The sequence below is a fragment of the Stegastes partitus genome, unplaced genomic scaffold, assembly GCF_000690725.1.
Source record: "Stegastes partitus isolate 25-593 unplaced genomic scaffold, Stegastes_partitus-1.0.2 Scaffold1095, whole genome shotgun sequence".
Classification (NCBI taxonomy): domain Eukaryota; kingdom Metazoa; phylum Chordata; class Actinopteri; family Pomacentridae; genus Stegastes; species Stegastes partitus.
This window is the reverse complement of record NW_007578826.1, coordinates 206099-224194: the sequence shown is the minus strand read 5'-3', so window position 1 is coordinate 224194 and position 18096 is coordinate 206099. Positions and strand designations below refer to the sequence as shown.

General features: G+C 39.7%; 1 protein-coding gene across 1 annotated transcript in view; it reads left to right on the top strand.

The window, feature by feature from the left end:
- The first annotated feature begins 15058 nt into the window (after positions 1-15058).
- Positions 15059-18096, top strand: part of iqgap1 (IQ motif containing GTPase activating protein 1) — a 65698-nt gene continuing 62660 nt past the window's right edge. Inside the window, exons 1-2 of the mRNA XM_008296024.1 lie at positions 15059-15496; positions 17329-17431. Coding sequence (XP_008294246.1) covers positions 15451-15496; positions 17329-17431 — 149 coding nt within the window. The 5' untranslated portion in view covers positions 15059-15450. The remainder of the gene's footprint in view (positions 15497-17328; positions 17432-18096) is intronic.

Here is an 18096-nt window from a genome sequence, read left to right as displayed (position 1 = left end):
CTGAATAGTTTGCTTTAAATTCCTGATGTACAAAGTCATATTCATTATGTATTTATATGTTTTCTCCACTGAAACTCAAAGATTTCTGGGAGAACCATTATCAGCTGCTTCAAATGGACGTCTTGTTTCACAAATTGATAACTTGGTTGAATAATAAATGATGCCGTGGTCTCCAATTACAGACTTGAAGGGCAGATTTATCGATAAAGTTGTTGTTTATAATTGTGCTCTGTGATTACAGTGTGAGATCTGTTGAGCAACACTTTAATCTTATTGTAATAAACAAGGTTCATTAGTGAGAAGCTGTTATCATGAGTCAGTGTGTGTTCGGAGTGTGTGTTTCTGTATCACATGTAAACATTCATCTCCATCTGCCTGTATGACTCGTCCTCCACCGTTCATCCCTCCACAGTGGATCCATAGTATTGAATGAGTCTTTTCACGGGAGAGAAATGTAATAGTTTTCACTCTCTCCCAGTGTCTTGATAAAAATGTGTTGAGTGAAATAATTAGTTTTGTGTGCAGCGACATGGTTGCACTGGTGCATCACTAATTCTAATGCAACATTAAGGAAGAGGAGCAGCTTATCGCAGCTTATGGTGATTGGTACCTCTGTAATTAAATCAGTCCATGCACTGAGAGCAGTATTCTGGATTTGACAAATGATGTCACGTTAGTCCTGTAACTACTTTCTGGGCGTTTTTTTTGCTCCTGTCACATTTTTGCTACAATGTGAGTTTGTTTTTCCCTGCTATATAAAGTCCTGAACCTCTAAAGAATCAGCACGACCACGACTAGAAGGAGAGAGAACTTACCTTCAATGCAGTATGACACAGTTAAAATGCTGCAGATCTTTTTTTAACTCTTGAAAAATATTACAACGCGCTGAACATATCTTCCAGCAATTTGATGAAAACTTGCTTCTCTTTATACTGTTTTTGATCAATGCTGCATATATTTTAATGATTAAGTGCATTTTATTTTTCTAACAGTCTCTTTTGTCGTCTCCTCTCTGCTACACATCCTGCAGCTCAACTGAAAACTCATAGTTTTTGGTTGCAACAGTCAATATTTGTCATGCTTTCTCTAAGAAGCTAATTTAAGTCTGCACTAATCAGTGTGTAACAATGGATCAAGTGACTAATGTGACAGAGGTCACACATGGTAATGAACCCAGAAAGAGTTATTACACAAATCTATGAAGCATTTTACAGTCTTTTAGATCATTATTTTTGATTTATGATCCAAAATTTTACTGCCTTTGTTTGCTCCTATTGCTCATTAGCTTCATTTCTAGCAACAACAGGTGACAGTTTTTGGCAAAAAGTCTTTTATAAACCTGTTGTACACGATGCTGCAGCCCAGTCTTTTCATAAAATGTGTAAAAACTATGTTGGTCCACAGCGCTAAACAGTAATTTTTACAAAAAAAGTCTGTAGAAAAATGGTTCCTTTATTTCGGGACTTCTGTTATGGTGAGATTTGTCACCCTTGCAACGTAGAAAACAACAACTCTAAACGACAGCGATTAATAACAAAAGTAAGAAGTGACTGAAAAAAATGAAAAATACCAACTCAAAACATAAACAAGTAGAAGCTGAAAATAACAGAGAACACTGTCTGAATACAACAGACAACAGTGACTATAAACAAAAGTAAACAGTAACTGAAAATAACAGAAAATCATGACTGAATATAAAAATGGACAGCAACTGAAAATGACAGAAAATAGCGACTGAAAGCGAGATTCAACATCAACTTGAAGCAAACAGTGACTGAAAACAACTGAAACACCTGAACTCAGATTAGTAGAAAAAAAATAGGCCAAACAATTCAGGCATCCTACTTTTTTACAACCGTTCTTGTGAAACTAAGATGTTTTGTGATGTGACTGATGTAGCTTTCACACATTTTGCCTTGAGTCTGCGTTGCTCGTTGAACACTAGATGGCAGTAACACAAAGTTAGCAGCTCGTGAACATGGCAGACGATCGAGCTGCTAAAGAACCAGATGTTTCCCTCTGGAGTTTGTTCAGACCAAAGCAGTATTGGATTTACATTAGTCATGTGGTCAGACACTCATCTCTGAATAACTGTCCATTATTTAGGAGTTTGTTTCTATTTTTATGTGTTTATTATAAACTAGTTTCAGATCATTGAGCATACTCTTCCAGACATCTTTTCAACATGAAGTAGTAAAAACCAACTCAAACCAAGCCACAAATCCTTTTAATGTTTAATTTGTCTTTATCATATTCAAGCACTAGTCATTATTAATGCGTTGTGTAGAAAACGAGTGGCTGCGGGAGTCGATATGCTGTAATAAGAGTTTGAATTAGTAGCTACGAGCTGTAGAGGTGATTTTTTTTTTTTTTTTAACCGACACTTGCACAAAATCGACTCACTGATTTTCTGTCATCAGGGCGGCGTCATTCTGCCGTTAACATGAGACTGCAGCTCATTTTGGGATTTTGCAAATCTCTGATCGATCGTACGTGAAGTAATTCGGTCAGACTGGGGGGCAGCATCGGTCATACTGGTCGGTTTTATCACAGGGTTAAAGGTTAACAGCCGACCCTCCAAACATCACCTCTGGGCGGACACCAAATGACTCCGTCTGTCTTTGTTTTCACATCAGAGGCCATAAACGTAATGTAAAGCCTGTAGCAGTAATTGCTTCATACGTCTCTATATCTCCTGGGAACCATAAAAACATACCGTCTTTCACAAAGGAAGCCTCCACTGATCAATATTAACCTGCAAAGCGATCAGAAGAAATCCCTACTGGTCAATTTTGGATGTGACTAATGTTGAAAAGTTTCATCATTTGCTTTTTATCGTGCTGTTTGGATTGAACCCACAAACACCAGCACAATGATAAATGTCTACAGTCAAGTGGAAAAAATGAATAAAAATTGCGGACTTTTTTTTTGAACAAGCAAATATTTATCTCCTTTGAAATCGTGCCCATCAATGAAGGTGACGCAGTCAAACACGTGACGCATAAACTTGTCATTTTGTAGCTATTTTCACAATTTAAGTGCTAATTTTTAAAAGGTTGGTCAGATAGAAACCTTCAAATCAATAGGGATAGAATAAATGGGTTCCAGATTAGGTGCCAATTAGAAGCTCTGTCTAGTCTCTGCTTATCTCTTGCTGTTGAAGTGTTTGGTACCATCATGTCCGAATCTAAAGACAGATCTGTGGCCTTTAGAAAACAGGCTGTGGATGCCACAACAGATGTGGACGACTTTGTGGTTTGAGAAGAGACTGTAAAAGATCCCCATGTTATTAGAAAACAAACAAATCGCCAACCTTGGCAATGGTGGTGGCAGCATCATTAGGTGGTGATGCTTCTCAGCAGTGGGCTCTGGAAGGCGTGTAAAGGTAGGTGGTAAATTTAACACAGCAAAGTACAAGAATGTCTTGGAGGACAACTGATGTAGTCTGCTAGGGAACTGTGACTTGGGAGAAGATTGAATAATGAGCCAAAGCAAACAGCCAAAACTACACAGAAGTAGTCTGAAAGCAACTCAGTGAATGTTGTGGAGCGGGCGAGTCAGACCCAAATCCAGATGGGAATTTGTGGCTTGACTTGAACAGGGCTGTTCATTCAGGATCCCAGTGTAACCTGACAGAGCTCGTAAGAAGATTGTGTTAAAATGGCAGCGTCCAGATGTTCAGGTTGACTGAGACCCATTCAGAGGCTAAATGCTGTAACTACAGCTGAACACTGAATACTGATGAGCAGGGGTGAATACTTTTGCAGTCACTTATTTTAAATGTTAGATTTTGAATTCATTCACATTATTTTGTAGAAGTTAGTTTCACTTTGGCATGAACGAGTCCTGTTTGGTAGATTCTTGTCAAGAAAGTCAAATTAAATTGACCACGTGTTTGTTTATGTGTATCTCATGAGCCACTACATCAACTGGCCGACTAACTTTTAAAGGATGGAGCTGAGAAACAGCAGCCTTTAGTCTGAAAGCTGGTTTTACAATCACAGGTCTTCAGCAGCGTTACAGAGAGAACTCAGGTGAGCCACTCAGTCTGCAATGACGTCAAAACTCTGAAAATAAACCAAAGAGTCGATGTGGATTAATAGATTTTGGCTTCTTTTGTCAAGAACACGTACTTGTAAAATAAAACACCGAAGCGTCACTGGGCTTCTGAGGACAGCAGCAGAGACAATACAGTGGAGCAGACAATAGTGTTGAAGAGGTGGAGGATTACAGGCCTATAGGGTTATTGATGTTTGTAACAATGCCTCCCACGTTAAAGAGAAATTATGTAACTTGCAAGAGACGAAGCGTATTAATGAAAAGGTTATTTGAAAGCAATGAAAGGCATCATTGATGGATCTAATAAAACCAGGGGATTTGCAGTTTATGGAAGCTACAGTTTGCTAAAATTAGTAAATGTCAGACAGAAAATTTGTAAAAGAGAAAATTATTCTGAGCCGATTCATGCGTTCATCAGTCTTCACTTGTGTTGCTGTTACACAACATTTTAGCATTTAACCTTATTATGTAAATAAGTAGCCTGCTCTTTTCATTAATTAACTTTTATTAGACTTTGACTTAGATAAACTTTAATAAACCACAGAAGAAATTGTTTTATCACAGTAGCAAGCACACAAAATAAATGATTATATAAGAATATACAAAAAAAAGCAAGCGGGGGAAAAAAGCGTTATAAACTGTTATATTATATTATATTATATTATATTATATTATATTGGCTGCAAGGTGGCGCAGATGGTAGCACTGTTGCCTCGCAGCAAGAAGGTCGCTGGTTCGTGTCCCGGTGAGGACACCCGGGATCTTTCTGCGTGGAGTTTGCATGTTCTCCCCGTGCAGCGTGGGTTCTCTCCGGGTTCTCCGGCTTCCTCCTACAGCACAAAAACATGTTGAGGTTAATTGGTGATTCTAAATTGTCCGTAGGTGTGAATGTGAGTGTGCTTGGTTGTCTGTCTCTAAGTGTAGTCCTGTGATAGACTGGTGACCTGTCCAGGTGAACCTGCCTTCGCCCTGAGTCAGCTGAGATAGACTCCAGCCCCCCGGGACCCTAGTGAGGATTAAGATAATGGATGGATGTTATATTATATTATATTAGAGACTACGACTGTCCTAGGAAACACTAAGCAGCTTTTTCTGCAGCAACTAAATACAAACACACAAAAATGCTTGAGCCAAGCAGAATCCAGAGAGGAAGCTGCTGTTCATTTACTATTGACTTGTTTTTTTTTTTTTATTTTGTTTTATTACAGGCTGAGCTGCTCGGGGCGTTGAAGGAGGGAAACATCACGCTGCTGTTTGTCCAACATCTCTTCCCCAAAGCCGGAAGAAACCAAAGAGCCTATAAATGAGCTCTTCAGTGTTTTATGGTTCTGTGGATTAAGACTCAAGACAAACGGAAAGCTGGTATCTGCTGGCTGCAGGCCGCACGTGTCGGCGACGCGCATCTGCTTCTTTAACTGTTTTCATATATATTTGTAGCAAACATGGCTTTTGTCACAGCTGGACGCTCTGCTTTCATTTGTCACAGTTTGTGGTGAAATCCAGCAGGAAGGCCCATGAATGGACTTTATTCATGTGAGCTGTGGCTGAATGTGTGGAGCAGCAGGGTGCACACACTCAGAGCAGAACTTCAAGAAAGGTCAGTCTCTACAGTAACTCAGTTAGTTGAAGTGCAAAACATCTCCGTCGCCCCATGGCTTTCAACCCACCTCCTCACATGTTTCGCCCTCACGCTGACTCCTGTTTGTTTGTTGGTTTGTTTGTTTGTTTGTTTGCTTTGGCCTTTCAAACGTAAACACATCCTGTTTGTCACGTTGGGCTTCGTGAAGCAGGTTGCACTTGGCTCCACCTTGAGCAGTGATGACCCAGTGGCTGTTTTTTTATTTTTCCATCAGCTATGAAAAGCCGAACAGCTGCTCTGACATCAGTGTGATGCAGAAGCTCTAATGGAGGTTTGAAAAGCGCTCAAACAAAAGTCACTGCAGGAGGTCATGTGGCTGTACGTCTCCCTTTTGACTGGATAAAAACAGTTAATGTCTGAACTGCCACTGAAATAAATACGCAATCAAATCCAGAATACTGAAGGCAGAAAATAAACTGGACTCTGACATCAAACGGTTTGAAATAAAAGTCAGATTTTGTTCACGCAATGAATCAGATGTGACTCAAAGCATCATAGTGATGGAAAATGCCTTCAGATCTTTTAATGAAGTTAAAGTTCCAATGCAACAAAGTAAAAATACTCGATTACAAGTTAAAGTTCTGCATGAAAAATTCTGCTTGAGGATTAGTCCTGGTTTGGTCCCTCTGATTATGAAGGACGATCGCTGGGTCAAAACCCTAGACGTAGAAATTTCACGGAGCACATCAGCTCTGGACAGCAGCATCAAGTTCACGAGGGAAGATATGAAGATAATCAGCTGACTTTTTAGGACTGTGTTGTTCATGTTGAAGAGAATGGATACCTCGACATTGAAGCCTCTGAACTGCACTGAAGCACAATATCTGAATAAATGTACTGAGGTACTTTCTAACACTGAAGATGTCACCATCTCTGCAGCTCTATGCAGCTTTTAACCCTCCTGAAGATCATTGATTTGTTTTTTTACAGCACATTTTTCTTTTCTGTAGATTCCAGCAAACCAGCTGAGATAAAATCGTTTTACACCACCTGCTTCATGATAAACAACAGACAGATAAGAGTAAGGCGGTGAAAGAAGTGGAACTTCTATGAGCTAAAGAGAAACATATGTTTCTCAGGAGTTGGTGGAGAACAAAACAGAGATGAAATACCATTTCCAAGTTTTTCAATTTATTGCGGCCTTGCAAAGCACTAAAGCACACATGCAGACCTTCACAGTGTGTTTACGGCGCAACAGTAGCTCGTCGGTCACCTGAAACGCCACCTGCTGATCTTTTGTCAACAACAAAAAGCGTTTTTGTGGTATGACTGACATGAGACAGACTCTGGTTTTGCGGAAGAGCTTTCATTTACACAGCTGAGCACACATCCTGTCTGCTGTAACGGATGCTTTTATGCAAACATCCTTTGAGTAAGAAGTCACATGTGAAAGAGAGTGAAACCAAAACTGTTTCATTCCCAATGAAAACAGATATTAGAATGATGTTTGTACAACTTAATTTGCATCTTTTTTTAAATATAATGTTAAAAAATGATTCTCACTGCAAGACTGATGGCCAGAATGATGGCAGTGTTCTAAAATACTTGTAGAATCCCTGAAATTTAACGTGAACCAAATCCAGAGTCAATGTGAATAAATAAAACGACACAAACGTACGTTGACATAACTGTTTATTGAACATGAAACATTCACATGCCACAGAGCATCACCACGACTGTCAGCAGTATAAAATCCATGCTTCTCCTCAGGCAACAATAACGCTGTAATAATAAAAGATAAATGATGATGTTAGACGCAGACGGAGGCCGAGAGGTGGAGCTGGTCTGCTTTATGTGCTGCCTGCTGGATGACGTTTGGTCCTGCAGTGGCGAAAAAAATCAAAGTCCTCAGATGCATTTGAGCAGGTAGGAGTTGCAGTTTGCTCCTCTTCCGCAGTCGCAGAGCTTCCCGATGCGAGGCCCGAACTTCATGGCACAGCGGTCGCCCATCCCGCACTGAGGAGAGGAGGAATGAAGTCTGATCAATAATCCTAGAGTCGTTTATGACAGAATATTTGGTGCTAAATGACAATGAGAAGCTTCATCATTCTTCATTTTGGAGCAAACAGTCCTCCACGTGGCTTCATTTACTTTGATTAATGACTCTAATTCTTCTTCTTAATGCTGTCTGATTGATTTAACATAAAAAAAAAGTGAGAATGAAAACAAGGCAGGGTGAATTAATTAAATCCTGTTCATTAGCTCAATCTGTAGCTAACAGGCTGATTTGTTTTCACAGGAGGATTGAAGGGTTTTTGCAGCTTTCCCTCCTCCAGCTAATTGCAGCAGTGCAGCGTTTCTTGATTAGTCTCGTAACTGCACCGAGTGAAACGCTGTCGTTGGCATTTTCTTGTTATCTTTTAATTAGTGGCAGGTATCTTTTACTAAGGGCTTTAATTAAACGGCACCGGAGCGATGTTGGCAATACAGAACCCTGACTGGATTGATGTTAGAGTGAAAGCAGTCACCAGAGGGATGCTGCCTCTCTTCTCCGTGGAGGGAAGTCGGTTCTGCGCCCGGCCCAGCAGAGCCTCCAGCGCTTCAATCTGACGAGGAAACACAAAAACAAATAAAAGTTTAAGGGAAGGCGTCACATCTAGAAGAAGAATATTTGTTCGTGTCAACTGAATAAACTTTCAAACGCAGCCCTAAACGTAGCCCTGGAGGCGCTTTAGACGAATAACACACTGGAGTGAATATGATTGATAACAACAATCTGAAATACAGTTAGCAGTATTAAAGTAATCAAATACAATCAGGCTACATTCAGGCGAGAAACTGCAGGAAAAACCTATTTTTATTCATGCACTGTCCAATTTTCAGATTCTGGATTATTTGGCATCCATAATATGTTTTCTTTCAGGCTGGTAGGAAAATAAAATACACATTGAAGTGTTTATTTTACTGCAAATTGGCGCATATTTAATAAGATGATACCTTATTTGCATATTTAAACAGAGCATTTTAACAATTTTGCAGCATAAAAGTAATTGTCATGATGTGAGTGATCCGCTGGCTAAGTTTCATGGGGATGTGTGTTATTTTAAAACCAATAAACTGCACTTTCCATTGAAAACTATAGTGTTTTACGATACATGTGTTAAAAAGCAGTCTGAGCCACTTCAGCAGACTTTCCAGTTTTATTCCTGTCTGTATTCTAAAAAGTTTCACAGAGATGTTTATGTTGTTCCTGGTCAGATTTATAAAACATTTTACTATCAGAAGCATGGTGGGAAAAGGATTTAGTGACTAAAACAGATGTCTAAATCCCCCTGTAAGAATCTTTGACTCCGAAACATCAACAGAATGATTAAGTAATAACATTATGAAGATGGTTTTATCTGTAGTTCAGATTTATGTTCCAAGATAACACAATATTTCCACATTTAATCATAAAAATTCAGAAAACTTTTAATACAAATGGAAACAGTCAACTGGAGAAGTTTCATCGTGATTTCTATGAGTGGGGGAATTGAATCTAATGGACCTGCAGTGTCTCCATCAGTGTGTTTCAGTAAACTAAAACTTATATCACAATGCAAAGTAGTCTGTAAACTGTAAAGACAACTCGATTTGATACCTTTCCTTATGAAGTCAGTGCACTTTATGTATCATGATTACTGCATGGATGGAGCTTGTCTTGTCCTTGTTTGTTTTGTAATGTTCTGTTGTCGGCTGTTGCGGTGCTTCGTTAAAATATGAAGGTTTTAGTGTTTGCCAGGAAGAACAGCCTCTGCAAAACTGCTTAAAGGGATTCTTTTAACAAACAACATTTTTGAAATGTGATTCTTAGGATTTAGAAAATCACGATAATTGCATGATAAAATAAATGATGCAGTTCTTCTTCTAGGTAATGTCCAAACCCAACACGCTGCAGTATTTGAGAATATTGAACATACATTGTGCAACATTTTATACAAATCCTCCCAAATTAAGCTTCACATGTTGGGTGTCTTTAGAAACTTTGACATCTCAGTTAAGAGTTCAGATAATTCTATGTAGGTTTAAGAGGTTGAGAAATGTTGGAAATAATCTAACTTTAAATACCATGATGAACTTTAAAGAAAATTTCACATTTACATCAAACCAAACCAGACTCGGATCTACAGCATGCAACATTTTTTATTTATAAAACTGGTTGCAAAATATTGTTCATGTTTCCTGCAACTTGCATGTATTTTTTTTTAAGATGCACTCAAGAAGTTTAACTCTTTTTTCTTTTTTTAAAAATCCACATTAATAACAAAGACGTGCACACAACAAAAAAAAGTCTGAGCATCTACAACTACTTTTCATTTTCTCCCCTTCCAGCTGCTCAGATGCACATCAGCTTAATAAGACATAAACTTCATCCCACACAGGCCATTTATTGGAGTTTTTTTTCTCTACTTTAGGATCCAGGAGCCTCAAAGATTCCTGACATTCCTCCACAAACTCACCAGGTCTCTGTCTGCAGCTGCTTCTGCTTTATCTTCTCCAAACTCCTCGGAAACCTCCTGAGAAACCTGCCCGTGACACACAGCCGACAGCAGGCCGAGCAGCAGCAGCAGCCCGCGGAGCGTCCCGGAGCTCTCCATGGTGCTGGTCCCGGTGGAGGAGGGCGGAGGTCCCGGTGGAGGGGGGGCAGAGGTCCCGGTGGAGGAGGGCGGAGGTCCCGGTGGAGGAGGGCGGAGTCCCGGTAGGAGGCAGCAGATGAGGGCTGGAGAAACGGAGGGTCGCAGCAGGAGCTTCTCCCTGCAGCCTCCCGGACCTCCTGCGCTCTTATAGCGGGTGTGAAGCCCCGCCCGGAGGCCGCGGAGGGAGCAACGTGCAGGAGGAGAGTCTGGCGTGGAGGCAGGATGAACCCACCAGCTCTCACTTCTTCTTTTCTCACGCTGAGTCTCGGTAAGATGTGATGAAAATGTGCATTCTGGAGCAATTTACAGAATCATTCAAATTCATCAGCTCCCAACTTAATGCAGTTCTATTAATAATAACCTTCTCACTAGTAAAACTAATAATAAATCATCATAACATTGTTTTCTGGTGGTACTACTGCTACTGGATACCTTGAATTTCCCAAAGAGGATGAAAGTAATCTATTTTTCTATCTACTGGTGCAGTTCAACTAAATGTGTTGGCTTTCTCACACACACTTGTTGCTTCATCTCAGCCCACTGGTTCTAAATGGGTTTAAGTCAGACTTAGAGGAGGCCTGTCTAAAACTTTGATTCTAGTCTAGTTTATCCATTTCTTTACCATTTTCAATGAGTGTTTTGGGGTCATTGTCTTATTGAAACACCCAACCGTGTCCAAGATCCACCTTCTGGCTGATGGTTGTAGGTTTTCCTGAAGAATGTGGAGGTAATCCTCCTCCTTTAATATTCCATTTAGTTTGTGTAAAGCTCCAGTTCCACTGGCAGCAGAACAGAACCAGAGCATGATGCTGCCACCTCCATGCTTGAAGGTAGGTTTGGTGTTCTTGGGGTTAAAGGCCTCACCTTCTCTCCTCCAAACATATTTCTGGTAGTTGTGGACAAACAGCTCCATTTTTGTTCCATCTGACCACAGAACTTTCCTCCAGAAGGTCTTTTCTTTCTCACTGTGATCAGCAGCACACTTCAGTGGAGCTTTAAGGTTCTGCTTCTAGAGGAAGAACTTCTTTCTTCTTGCAGCCTCTCAGCTCATGTTGATGTAAAACACTGACAGCTGTGTTCCAGCAGCTTCTGATTCATTACAGAGCTGCTTTCTGCTGATTCTTGTTGACCATCCTGACCAGTCGTCTCTCAGCAGCAGATGATAGTTTGTGTTTTCTTCCTGATTGTGGCAGTTATACAAAAGCACAGCTTGTACTCACAAACACTTGTCTGTACAGATGATTCTGGGATCCGAAGCTGCATGAAATGACTCCAAGTGACTTTTCTGACTTGTTCAAGTCAATGATTTGTGTTTTCAGATCTTTGCTGAGCTGCTCAGACTTTACCACTGCCTAGTGTTTGTCACTGAGTCTAATAGGTGGACCAGATGGGACTTTATTTAAATAAACTCAGAGGAATCAGCAGCTGTAGTCAGATGTAATCAGTCATGACAAGTTAAGAAGTCCGACCACTAAGAACATTTAATTAACACAACTTTTAATCACCAAAGCTGATCACTGAAGTTGATGTATGTATATTTTTGACCCAGAAGATTAGATAGATAGATAGATAGATAGATAGATAGATAGATAGATAGATAGATAGATAGATAGATAGATAGATAGATTTATACTTTTGGTTTTATTTTTGTTCTCTACAGTGAACAGATCCACCTGTAGGACTGAAACTCTGCCTCATTATGGATGATTAAAACAACAGATTCAGGCGGTCTGAAGCACAATAGTTGGCCTGTACGAGAGTAAACAAACAAATAAAATCCTCTAAATGTGAAACTGATTTGTTTTTTTCCCCTTCAGGACAGTTTGTTAATCCTGATTCCCGTTTGTTCCGCCTCCCAACAGCCTTAAAGCCTGTTTTTGCATAAAATGTAAATAAAACTCTTCCCGCTCGCCCACTTTGGATCCTGTTTCCTGCTTTCCTCAAACACCTGGACCAGACATGATTCTCCACCAAAAGTCAAATGAACTGAAATTCATTGAAACAGGAACAAAGCAGCGTTATTACAGCAGTGGCTGCAACGTGGGCAGAACTTTGTGGCACCAGAACCTGAATTTGAATGATTTACATTTGAATTTGAATTGTTTAACTTGAGTAATTTACACAAAAAAATGTAAATTTATGTCTTATAATTAGAATTTTAATGCATTATGTTGAAACTGTATTCCAATTCAGTGCAGATCAAATATAATACAAAACAAAATAATTTAATTTCAAACTACATTCAGTTTCAGGTTTATTGGAATAAATTTTCAGTTAATACATTTGATTTTTATTTTTTACATTGTAATATATATTAACCTTTAAGTCACATTCTCATTCTCACATTGTCTACTTTTCATTTTTGCAGAGGAAGAGATTAAATCCACGTCATTATTTATTTTACGTTTCAGAACTATTCAGAGGAGTTTTTCTTTTATTTGCTGGTTCGGCTCCCTCACTCTTAAAAACAAAACCAGTCTACAAGGTATTGTGAGACTGTGTGGAAAGACAGCAGGGACTAACCTAAATAACTTGGCAGCCTGACATCAAACCAGGTTATTAGCCAAGGCCCGTTTAATCACCGCAGACCAGAGCCATCCCTTGGCCCACTGGTTCCAATTACTTCCACTGGGGTGCAGGTATGTCCTGCCAAAGTGCAGGACCAATAGATATACATTTTCTTTTGTCCCTGCTGCTATTTCCCTGTTAACTAAGTGATCGGTCTTTTCTCTGTTGTTTATTGTTGTTGTTGCCTGTGTGATTGTGGCAGTGACTGTTTGCATCGCTGGCTGCACAAAAATTTCCCCATGGGGATATTAAGGATTTTTGAACCTTGAACCTTGAGTTTGACTTTTTTCTTAAGTACAATTCGAACCGATTACTAACACTAATTTCTAGTAATTTATTAAACAAATTAATTTAGCATTTGAAAACTAATCTGTTAATTACTGCAGCTCAAGATTCTGTGAGTGCAGAAAATCTCCTTTGACTTTATTTGATGACTCTTTTACTTTGATGAATCTTTTGTCAAACTAGTTGGTGACTAATTAAAGAGCTGACAACCAATCAATGAATCGATTACCTCTCCAGTGGAATCAGTGAATTCTTAAGAGGCAGACAGGTTCACATCATTATTTATCATTATGTACAGGTCATGAGCTCACCATAATGTTTTGGATACGTTTTAATGAGGAGTACTTTAATTAAACAGAGACATAAATCCAACGAGAATCTGACGAGTGACTGGTAAGAATCTGAAATGTTGTATTGTGGCTGAAGTTTGAGTAGTTGAAGGATAAAAGAAGGAGGTCCTCGACAGAGAGAAGTGATATATTATTAGAATATGTGGTGTGTTGTCCAGATTTGAAGTGTTGAACCACTGGTTAGCTGTTTTCAACAACGTTCACGTTCACCAAATGTTGTGGACTTTTGGTTTAAATGCAAGCGTGGAAACATTTTGAGCGTCTGTCTGAGAAACATTAGAAATCACAAACTGATGAATGAACAGAAGCTGAAGAGGCCGATGGGAGGAAAGTGGAACCGCACCGATCACTGAAGCCTGACAGCAGAGTTTAAAATATCAGTCATGAATCACTGATGTCGTCTATGAACTGCTAAAAAAAAACAAAACTGCAGAGAACATGAAGCAGCTGAAACAGAAACTAAAAGATGTTTTAATTAAAAGGATTCACACGAGATAAAGCAGCGCTGTGGTTTAAATAAAGGAGGTTAGTGTCTGTCACGACAGGATTTAAACTAGTGGTGGACTGATTGTTAATAATCAAGGAGGTCGATGACTGATGTACTGAACTGATGTCTCTGAGTAAAAGTGAAAGTAAATCATGTAGAAAATAACAGACTGCAGCACAAACTACATTAAAATTACAGTTCATAAACTTTTGGATTAAAAGTAAGTGTGAAAGAGGTTCACAGAATTATTTGCATTTCTTTGCTTTACTGGTAACAAGAGTTGGTTGCATCAAAGAAAAGTCGTGTATTTGCAAATCATTTATATAGCTGAAAATCAGTTAAAATGATTCTGAAACCAATCAATGGAAAAATGTTGAGTATATATGATCGACCAGGGAGACAATAGGTGGATCCTTGTTTTAATGCCAGATTTACCAACGTTGAAACTAAATGATTTTATCTGTTTGGACTGTTTTCTATAAGTGGAGCATTTAGAAAAAAAATGAAATATATATATCACAATTGATCACGTTCATTTAACTATGCAATGCAATAATTGTGATCAATATTTGAAAAATTGCGCAGCCTTGTGCAGATTTTTATTTTTATTTATTTTTTGTCTCTTTCCTTGATTGTCTCCTCGTTGCATGTTTTCACTGTCTGAGCACCTGGTGAACGCTGTTCTTAAAGGTCCTGTGTAAATAAAGTTCATATTATATTATTATTATTATTATATATAAAAGAAGAAGATAGAGACCATCTGAGTATCACATTTTAAAACTGGCCAGGCAGATCAAATATTTACAATCTTAAAAACATATGAATGAGAAAAGTAGTATTTAAGGTGTCAGGAGCAGATTTATTTTCTCTTTTTTGTTCAAAATAGTCTGTCATCAATGTTTAAGGTTCAATTAGTCTTTATTATGATATTATTATTATAATTTTCTATGCAGCCAACAGTGCAACAATCACACAGAAACAATAAAAAACAGAAAACATCGTGTCATGTGATGGGTTTATGACTCTGGGTCTCTGTTTTATTGATGTTTGAGATGCATATTGTAAATACTATGAACTTTATAGTGACTCATCGCGGCCCCTGAAGGCTCCCGGGCCTCAGTTTGAACCTCCTGGCCCTCAGAGGACACCAGGCGGCGCTGCGGCAGCAGTTTGTCCGCCTGCAGGCTGCTCAGCTCGGTTTCCTGAAACGCATAGCTCAGGATTAGGAAGAACACACCCAGTGACATCAGGGAGGTTTGAAGAAGAAGAAAAAAGTCTCCAACGTCTGTGCAGAGGAGGAACTGGAGGGCCGAAAGGTCCCGGGCGGCGTTTCTCAGCTTCACTGCGGCGTTTTGTGCTCCGGCTGCGGACGGTTTGGACTCCAGGCTGCGCGTAAAAGTTTGTGTTGTCACTGAAGCGCAGCGCGGAGAGTTTGTCTAGAGGAGGATGTCAACTTCAGAGGAGACGGACGGACTCCGGCCCAGATATGGCTGTAAGTTCACACTTTTCTCTGCTCACCTTCTCATGCATCCCACACCGGGAGCAGCCGTCCGCGTCCCGCTGCTGCTGCTGCTGCTGCAAAGTCAACTTCAAGAAAAACTCGGTGGTTTCTCTGAAGCGCGCACAGTTTTTTTTTTCTTTTCTTTCTTTCCACTTCTGACAGCATGCTTTCTGCCCAATTATGACTTCCGCGTTTTTAGAATAAAGCATCGCAGAGAAGCAGCAGGAGGGAGGAGGCCTGCTTTCACACTTCACACAACTTTACATGTTGCGCACAAGTTAGTTCAACAGTTTGCTTCACTAATGGTCCAAAACCGGATTAATCAGCATTTAATCAGGAAGTTTAGCTTCTACAGAGACATGAAACCATCACATTAACAACCAACGCCCAGAGATCAGGTTCTGGCTGATTCTGAGGAACAGTTTTTAGAAATTGAATGAATTGGATCCTTTTATGTGTCCATCAGCTGTGGGGAACAAAGCTGTGATCAGTGTTTTTTTTTCATTTCTGACCACATATCAGTGGTGGAAAAGCCCGATTTCTGGAGTTTTTCTTCCTCTCAGCCTCCAGTTTCTGTTAAAATCACGTTTTACCTGCTGAGAAAGTCGCCTCCTAGTCATATTCATGCATCTGTCAAGTGTGGAAAACAAGAAGCGGGTTGCTCAGCAGGCGAATCCCATAAATATTTAGTATCTTATACCATTAATTTAGCTTTACTAATTGATTTTCTAGGTTTGACCCTTCCTATCCTCTTCATGCTTACACAAAATTGCACAAAAACTGTTACTGCTGCCTGTCTGGTGACGTGCAGCTGTTTTTAAAGTAAATTAGATTAGATTTTGTCTAGAAAATGGTGAAAACTGTTTGTCAGTGTTTCCCAGAACTCAAGATGAAGTTTTCACATGTCAGAAATGTTCAGATTACCGTCATAGATGTGCAAAGAAACTTCTTAAAGTTTCTGTATGAATGAATTTGATTGGATTTTGTCTAGAAAATGCCAAAAAACTGTCTGCTACTGCTAGTTTGTTTCTACATACAGATGGATTCATCAAATTAAATGATTTGAGGCAAAGTTTGAAGAGATTAAATGAACTGGACCACTTTAATGCTTCCATCAACTGTGGAAAACAAGAATCAGGTTACTCAGCTCGACAGATTAGTGTTTAAAAAAGCCATTTCTGGAGTTTTTCTTCCTCTCAGCCTCCAGTTTTGGTTAAAATCCTGTTTTACCTGCTGAGGAAGTGGCCTGTGATCCCATCCAGGCTTCACTCTCCCACCTCAGCTGTGACAGGAGGCTTAGAAAGAGGCCTCTTTGTATTGCACGCCCCCCCCCCACCACCCCACCCCCACTCACTCTCCATAATTTGGGAAAAACTTGCTTTGGGGAGCCTTGGCTCTGCAGACTGCAGACTCTAATCTCCCGGGAATCGCCCCATAACGTCCGCTGCATTGTTTTCTGTTCTGGGTGTATGAATGAGCACGTCACGTACAGATGCAGGCATGCCCACATCACTCAGTCCAACACTCTGAGCTCATGAGCCGCTCAGATGACTAATAAACAAGGCTGGCTGCCTCCCTGAGACACCTCCGTTTGTGGAAGTTTTTTTTTTTTTGCAGAAGCCACGTAGCTGCATGGAAACATTTTGTCAGTTATGCAACTCAAAACAGCTGCGACCAGAATCTCAAACGTTCTCCTGTTGCTGTGTCTGCAGCAGCACATCCTGACTGTCACGTTTAGTTTTTTATTCAGTCATTCATTGCCCCTTTTTTTCCTGATTTTTGAAAATGAGAACGTGTCGTTTTGTGGGTGTTTGTGGCTGCAGCCGTCCTGGATGCTGTCGAGCGGCTCACGGCGGAGGAGATGGATGAGCGGCGGCAGCAGAACATGGCCTATGAGTACCTGTGTCACCTGGAGGAGGCCAAAAGGTAAGAAGATGAGAGTTGGTTCACCTGCAAGGCAAAGCAAAGGGCCCAGATTCATGTTTCAGAGGATATTAGTGAATATAGATACGGAATTACAGCACATTTAGTGGAAATGAAGCTGTCAGGGCTCAAATAATGAATATTTTTATTACTGACTGATAATTTGGTCAAGAAAACATTAGAAAATAGTGAAAAACTGCCACTTCATGCTCTTAAAAGCCTTCTTTTTTGCTACTTTAGTCCAAACAATAGCCCCCAAGAAGTGTTCCTTGACTTTATTCTCATCTATGACAAAGAAAACGTCTGTCACAGTGGATCTCAGAGGATATTAGTGGCTAAAAAGCACTAATTGTAGCATATTTAGTGAAAACAGAACAGTCAGTGCTGCAAATACTGATGGTTTGGTCAACAAAATATTAGAAAATAGTAAAAAAAAACAAAAAACGGCCACCTTATGCTCGTTTGTTGAAACAGTACAGCAAAAACAAAGTTACTTGACTTTATTTGGATCTATGACAGAGAAAACTTCTCTCATAGTGGCTCTCAGAGGATATTAGTGGATGATAGGAAGCAATTATAGTATATATGAATAAATAATGAATATTTTTATTACTGACTGATAATTTAATCATCTAAATGGTAGAAAATAGTAAAAAAAAAAAAAAACA